The sequence below is a fragment of the Lissotriton helveticus genome, chromosome 6 (assembly GCF_964261635.1).
Source record: "Lissotriton helveticus chromosome 6, aLisHel1.1, whole genome shotgun sequence".
Classification (NCBI taxonomy): domain Eukaryota; kingdom Metazoa; phylum Chordata; class Amphibia; order Caudata; family Salamandridae; genus Lissotriton; species Lissotriton helveticus.
The window spans coordinates 1,647,521,663-1,647,529,430 of record NC_136067.1 but is presented as its reverse complement, the minus strand read 5'-3'; the positions used below and the strand labels follow the sequence as shown (position 1 = coordinate 1,647,529,430).

Below are 7,768 nucleotides of genomic sequence, written 5' to 3'. Positions count from 1 at the left end.
CTCGCTGTGTAATGTACCCTCACCGATGGCATAGTGAACTACTACCAAGCAGCAGTGCATCACCACACTCAGCACAGTTAACCCCTTCAGTGCAAGGCATATACCTCTCAGGTGCTCATGACGAGCTGAGCTCGTCACGACCACACCCGTTTTTATTACGGCACAGCACTGCAGGGGAATCGCTCCATCAGCCATGAGGTTAACTCCAAACAGCTGCACACTCCATTGTCATAGTCAATATAAGGGACCTGTTCTGAGGGACAGTGCACCTAACACCCATGTTTGTAACTATTTTTCACTTTTTTGCAGAAATCCAAAGAACATCATGGATTTTCCCTGAGAATATTTTTTGTTAAAAAAAAATCACATAACTAAGAGCAGCCATCACTACATGGCCGGAATATATCCGTAATGGGCTTCTTTCTGGGACCAATCAATTAATCCGAAATACCACAATGGGCTTCTGATAATAGTCCGCGTCAGTGGCACCGGCGCCGGTGCGCTCGTGGTGCCTGGTGTAATAGCTAGGTCCCTGCTATTACACCAGGCACCATGAGCGCACTGCCGCCAGCGCCACGGACGCAGACTATTTTCAGAAGCCCATTGTGGTATTTTGGATTAATTGATTGGTCCCAGAAACAAGCCCATTACGGATATATTCCGGCCGAACCCGTCAGTCCGCATGTTGCGCCCCATCGATCGTAACTGAACATCGTAGATGCCGTAGGCAGGAGGCACACTCCCGTCAAGGCATTTAAATTACTAAGTCTAAACACCAGGCAAATCTATTGTTGTAGTCCTGATGATTATCCCCATTAATTATGAGCTTTGGATCGTTACGCCGTCGACATAATGATTAGTGCCATTAATTACCATTCTTATTTGATTAATGTGGTCCCTATATGGGTTAGCTTGCTTCACTGTATGAATAGTTCAAGCCCCCAATGCTCCAACTATTGCCTGTGTTTTTTTGTTTTGTATGTTTAACTGTTCATTCATTTTTCTGGTTCTCAAATATCGGGTGCCCGGACTGCTCCCCGCTGTATTGTTCTTGTTTAAATTGTGAAAATTTAACTTTAAAATGTGATATTAAAAATTCTTTGTCCAGCTGGACTTAGAAGTACTATAGTACCCATTTGGGCCTATATTGCATTTTTCTTCAGACTCTAATCATTAAAGACCATTGTTCATAATAGTATTGGCTCTCAAGAAGCAGCATTAAAAGTATAGACAAACGCTATCTGTTATAACATAAACTACAGACAGTTGACATTTCCCTGAAATAATGGCCGGGCTTTATAAATAGCAAACAAATTATATTTCTGATTTACTTTCCATTGTAAAGGCCTGCATGCCCAACTCTAAATGGTGCTGCATTAAGCAAGCAGAGGTGGGCGAGCCACTGAAGACTTGGGCTATGCTAGAGTCAGGTGCTGTGCCCTGGCTTAGCTCGAGTTCCTCTTCAAAACTAGCTGAGCCTTCATGTGGTTTCTGCTGCACCCCCTTACATGTGTCACCATTTTCTAGAGAGCCTTTTTGTTCCAACTTGATTTATTGTGTGATAGGTATATTTCTTTAACGCAACATGCAGATGTAACTTGTTACAGAATTAAAGGCATTGCATTGAATGAGAGATACCAATAAGTAACTGAATATCACAATTGGGAAACCTGGGCTTAATCTTCCCTGCTTGACCAACTTGTGTGATCCTATGCAATTATCTTATTTCACTGTACCTCCTTTTCTTTTAGCATCACATTTGAGAGCACTTTGACATACATCGGTTCATTGTGTGCGCTATACAAAAACCTCTCTTGCAAATGTTGTAATTGACTTTAATATTGCATCAACTATAATAACCTTGGCCGCCTATTGAATGCACATGACAGCTGACTTGTCTCTTGGTTCTCTATTGATATCTTATTAGGGCCGGACAGAAGTATGAATGTTTCTAAGTTCATGTTCAGGAAATATCACTTCTAATAAATACGCCCCTCGGTGCAGTGATACTGTCTAATGCTCTAAAATGAGAAGCTTTTGCAAGTTTAAGAGATACACGTTTTTGAAGTTTGAGGATTCTATGCCATACTTTTACATCGTCTTAGTTGCTAACTTACATGCTAAGTATGTTGACGGCTCAGTTAATGTTACAGCATTTGCAGCCAAGCCAGACCAATGGCTCAGCTTTGGCTCAGCTCTCCCTGGTAATTTTCTGGCTTGCTGCCTCCATGATCAAGCACGGGTGCAAACTTTGGCAAATATGGGTTGTTATTCCCCATTGTGTACTGCAACGTTAATAGAAAAGTATCAAACAAACGTGATATCACATGGATATAGTATTTCTAATGGAATCGTTTCTGCACTTGCTATTAACACAAAACCAGAAATGAGACTGGGTTCAAACTGGGGTGGCGTGGTGAGAAAAAACGATGGATAAAACCCAGGTCTGTGACTGGGGGGATATGTTCGATTTGTTTAGCTTTGCCGTTGATTCTCTCAGTGGGATCGTTTCTGTAGAGGTTCTATCCTCATCAGCTGCTCTGAGGCCACAAGCCGTATGTCTTCTATGAGAGGCATACTGTCGCGTGTGAAGTAAATCCCCTGCCTGCTGTTTAAAGTCTTGAATGTTTTACCGCGTTTTTCCATATGAAGCATGCTGTGTGACGTCCACGCTGTTACAGCAGCCGAAAGTCGGCGGTCCTTTCTAACTTTCAGCAGAGTTCATCAGGCGGTGGGAAGTTTGGGATTACTCACAGGGCAGATCCGTTATGCAGTGTCCGAGTCCTGCCCGCCCTCGCCATGCGTGACGTCACGGCCGTGCAGTTATGGTCCTGTGCTGCCCGCTGGACGGGGCCACCGGAGCGGGGAGGACCGCTCTCTGCCAGACCCCCTCTCCCTCGCCCCTGCCCCGCTGCCGCTGGCTTCCTCCCTGCCCTTCCTCCCTCCCTTCCTGCTGGGAGGGCCGGCGCTTTATAAACTTCAGCACTCTGCCGGGACGCAGATTTGGCTGTAGCGCCCGCTCTGTTGCTGCTCTCGGATTCCTTCTCTGCTGGTGCTTTGTCTTCCGCGGGATGCTGCTCGCCCGGCTCTCCATCTTGCTGCTGCTGCTGGCAGGCTCCGCCATGCCAGCCCCCTCGGAGCTGGCCCGGGGTGTGGCGCAGTGCATGGAGCAGAGCTGTTTCAGCGTCCACTGGACCCCCAAGCGCTTTGCGGGAGCTATGCGGCTCTGTGAGGCGCTAGGGAGCAACGGGCACCTCATGACAGTTCGGAGCACAGTCTCCGCCGAAATTATCAGCCTGCTGCTTGGCTCCGAGGAGCAGAGAGCAGGGGACAGTGCCCTGTGGATAGGGCTCCGCCGGCCTCACACTGCTCGAACCGACTCCTGCCCGGACCTTCCAGGGCCTCTGCGCGGCTTCCAGTGGGTCACCGGAGACTCCAAGACAGACTACACCAGCTGGAAGGCCCCTGGAGCCGGGAACAGCTGCTCGCAGCGCTGCGTGACCGTGCAGAGTGATCTGGCCTGGGAGGAAAGGGACTGCGAGAGCCGAAGCCAAGGTTTCCTGTGCGAGTTCACCTACCCGGGCACTTGCAGTCCCTTATACCTCGGCTCTGGGCTCGCGGTGACCTACGTGACCCCCTTCAGAGCTAATGGCAGTAACTTCATGGCGCTACCCCCTGACACAGTGGCCTCAATCTCCCCTGACGAACTGGAGCTTCACTGCCGAGGCCAGGACAGCAGCAGCATGAGGTGGGTTTCCCAGAGCCCAGGCCCCTGGCACTGCCAGGTGGAGAACGGAGGCTGCAGCCACAGCTGTCGAGAAGAGTCTGGCATTGCCACCTGCGCCTGCCCCCAGGGCCTGGAGCTGGCTGACGATGGGCGGCAATGCGTCCTGCCCCCCGACCCTTGCTCCAGCCACGGGTGCGCCCAGCTCTGCTTCCTCAACACCACCGACAATGTGCCACAGTGCATGTGCCAGGAAGGGTACGAACTGGGCGAAGATGGCACCAGCTGCCACGACGTCGACGACTGCCAGGTGAACAAGAACATATGCGATCAGCAGTGCCAGAACACAGTGGGGGGCTTCCACTGCCTCTGCCACCCAGGCTACGAAATGATCGATAATAAGTGTGAGGACATTGATGAGTGTATGGACCAGGTGTGTGAACAGAACTGCATCAACCTGCCTGGCACCCACAGGTGTGATTGTGACCCGGGGTATATCGTAGACTCTAGCGATCCCAAGAGGTGCCAGATATTCTGCAACAGCAGTGAGTGCCCGGCGGAGTGTGACCCGCACACCATGGAGTCCTGCCGCTGCCCCCCGGGGTACATCACTGAGAAGGACGATGCCAGCGCGGTGCAAGCGTTGAGTGCGGAGGGGACACCTAGAACGGTCTGTGTGGATATCGACGAGTGCTTCTTTGAGTACTGCGACCAGGCCTGTGACAACACCCCCGGCTCCTTCCGGTGCTCCTGCCGGCCCGGGTATACTCTGCAAGCCGACCTACTGTCCTGTAAACTCGATGGCGACGAGGAAGGGAGCTCCGAGGACGTCACCACGCCATCAGTGGTACCCGGGACCACACCACCTCCGCCTGAGCGCCTTCACCTGGGCATCATGATTGGCATCGCGGTGGGCATCTTGTCCATTGTGTCCATCCTGATTGCCATTGTCTTCCACTGGATCAGGAAGCACACGGTGCACACGGTGACGGACTGCAAATGTAAACAGGCCGAGAAAGGCGTGGTGCTGCGACAGGTCACCCTGGGCACCCCCTCGCACCAGAAACTTTAGAGGCATGGGAGAAACCATACGGACAGACTTGAAACAATTGCACACGCATGGACCCTCGCTCCAGGAGTGAGCCACCCAAATAGTCTCACGTCGAAGGTGAGCCACGAGGACATACTCCCAAGGAGTTGGGGCCACAAAGACAGGTCCGCGACCTCGCCTTGGGCCCAACAAGCGCCTAGACAACGCGCCTTCACCAGAACGGGACTTTTAAAAAGCACTTTTTCAGTTGTAAAATAAACACAAACCTCTGGTGCCGACCAGAAAACACGTCACAAAACACGAGGTGAATGGTCAGTATGACCAGTGAGGACACATTGACTTTTTAAGACGCCTGCTCACGTTTGTAAATGTTGTATTTGTTACAGACAATTGCACATATTGGTAAACATTTAACGGAGAATAAGTGAAACTGGCAAACATTGAATTAAGTTCTGACTTATACTAGATTTTGCTCGGATTGTATTGCTTCTTTAATACCTCATCCTTCGAGAACGTTCTTTTGCTAAGGGCCTATCAGTCTCCAGGAGTCGGGGCAAACATCAACGTTGGTGGAATAATGGTTGCAATCTTTGTATTCATCGATGAAAGGTAATGTGTGAGGGTGGGTGGACGCGTTTTAAAATTTGAATAGTTTATTGCTTTAATTCGCGCGTATTGCAGTCATGGCCGTTGCCCACCGAATGCATTGTTAGCACGTTGGGAATATTTTCTTACACCCTTGTGGGGTTGGCACACTCGTGCTTCCTTAATTAGTGCCCGGTTAGCTACTTTTGATAAGGGCTCGGAGGCCATGGCAGTGAAGGCTGGCTCAATAACTGAACTGAACAATGCCTTATATTGCTAGCATTATATAGCGCGTTTATGCCGCTTGTGCAGGCTAACTCCCTTCCAAGGCCTGCAGAGTTCTGTGATTTCTCACTGACAGGCGGTGTATGTCTGTGTAATTTCCTGTGTAACTCCAGATTCGCTTCAGCCCATGTCTGTTTGCATCTGGTGCAAACAAAGAATCATGTATGTGTAAATCTGAGATGTTTAGAATTTACTCCGGAGCAAAGCCTTTCGAATTTAACTATTCAATTATATGTTTTCGCTTCATGGTGCGACTGCTCCTGCGAGTTGGCCCTGCCGCCCCCCAATAGAGAGCACCCCATTGCGATCCATGTGCCCTGCCTCCGGTGCATTGTGGTCCAGAATCTCTGATTGGTGGAATCCCGAAAGCAGGTGGCTGCCACTCATTCAGACCACAGAACCACCCCACTCAGACTGCAGGTACACATCTGAAACCGAGCCAAGTTTGGGCCTCATAGTGCTTATGCATCTAGTGTGAATCAAGACCACTATTCTTCATGTTTTGAGATGGGAGATGATATGTTGTTTGCCAGCAATTTACCAATACTGTGTTTCTATATTGTAAAGTTGACTTATGAATAGTTATTTATTGTTTTGTAAAATAAATGTATAAATGTATGCGCTGTGAAATGTGCACTTGTAAAAGTACAATAAAAGTTTTTTTAATTTAGCTTTTGGAAGCCACGAGGCATGTTTTCGTCATACTTTAACAAAACTATACGGATTATTAATGCAAACTAAGACTTAAAACATGAGGTGCCTCCAGCTTCGGCCTTTGCCACTTGTAATAGCTGTAATCACAAGATAAGCACCAATATTTATTGTATTTCTCTTTGAACCATGCATGGTTGTCTCACTCTGTCATAACGTTTCAAGTATCACAGTCTGAACTTCTTCCTCGCCTGGTGTCCCTGCAAGTTACTTTACTATCTATCAGGCTGCAAATAATCCAGGCACTTTCACTAAAACTCATTATAACACAGTGTTCTGCACATTCCGTGGCACGTGTCACTAAAGTCACTTTTACTACAGACTGCACTACAGGAAATCCGATTTGTATTATTTTGTCACATTTTAGTATAGGAGACACTGTAACTAAGTTGTTTTTTTGTTTTATTTGAACACTTTACAAATAGTCTGCCCTGCATCAATAACAACTTTTATTTTCAATAGAATACTCTGCAGATAGACCTGCCACTATCACTACAAGATCTGTTACTATTGAGTAATAGCGTCAGACACAGGCGATTATCACTAAATCCCATTTTACTGCATAGTACTCGTCAGATAATCTGTCCTGTGTCAGTGAATCGCATTATATTATGGGCTTCTCTGCATACTGCCTGTCCATTAATAGTAAAGCCTACGTTACGAAAGAGTCCTCTTCAGATAGCTTGTCAATTATTACTAAAATTCAATTTTACAATAGAGTTCACTGCAAATAACCCAGTTCATCTCCCTGTCTAATATTAAAGCATTGACTACCCGAAATCCATTTTGTATCATTAATATGGCGTACTGTTCATAGAGTACAGTCAGATTAACTAAAAAACAATTTCACTATGCCATAATTTGAAAATGGTTTAGTTTGCATCACTTCATCACAATGTACCATAGAAACTCCCCAAATGGTCCCATCAGTATGCTTTATACTCATTTCACTATATAGGGCTCTCTCATAGACCAATCTGTGACATCAGCACAAAGAGAGCATCTGGCAAGACTCACTTTAAACCTTTTCGAGTACTCTCCAGATAGTCTGGCCAGTGTTACCAAACTCTGTTTTAATATAGTCAGGGCCACTGGAATTATGCGACAGGAGAGGGCCAAATTATGCGGTAGGGTTGGCAAAATTATGTGGCATGAAAAGGCAAATTATACAGCGTAATGTGGATTATTTTTGTAAGAGAATTACTTCATTATTTTACAATTTTTACACCTATTAACTCTGTCTGGGCAAAGGTTGCACCTCATAAGTACCAGTTTAACACCCAAATATAGCACTAGGCAACGCAAAGGTGTCCAGTTAACCTTTACAAAGGGTCTTCCACTGTGCAGCAACATGGGTTGCTGCGTTTTTAGTAACATTTGAATCGTTTGAGCTAGAAACATTGTTTTGTTAA

The 7,768-nt window shown here is 47.2% G+C and overlaps 1 protein-coding gene across 1 annotated transcript; it reads left to right on the top strand.

Moving 5' to 3' along the window:
* Window positions 1-2,917: 2,917 nt before the first annotated feature.
* On the top strand, window positions 2,918-6,315 carry LOC144763673 (thrombomodulin-like). The gene has a single exon (XM_078649498.1). It carries the CDS (start codon window positions 3,072-3,074, stop codon window positions 4,794-4,796), a length of 1,725 nt encoding a protein of 574 aa, XP_078505624.1. The 5' UTR covers window positions 2,918-3,071; the 3' UTR covers window positions 4,797-6,315.
* Window positions 6,316-7,768: the final 1,453 nt, after the last annotated feature.

Excerpts from the sequence above, each read along its gene's own strand:
- LOC144763673 (XM_078649498.1), top strand. The coding sequence starts at position 3,072 with ATGCTGCTCGCCCGGCTCTCCATCTTGCTGCTGCTGCTGGCAGGCTCC.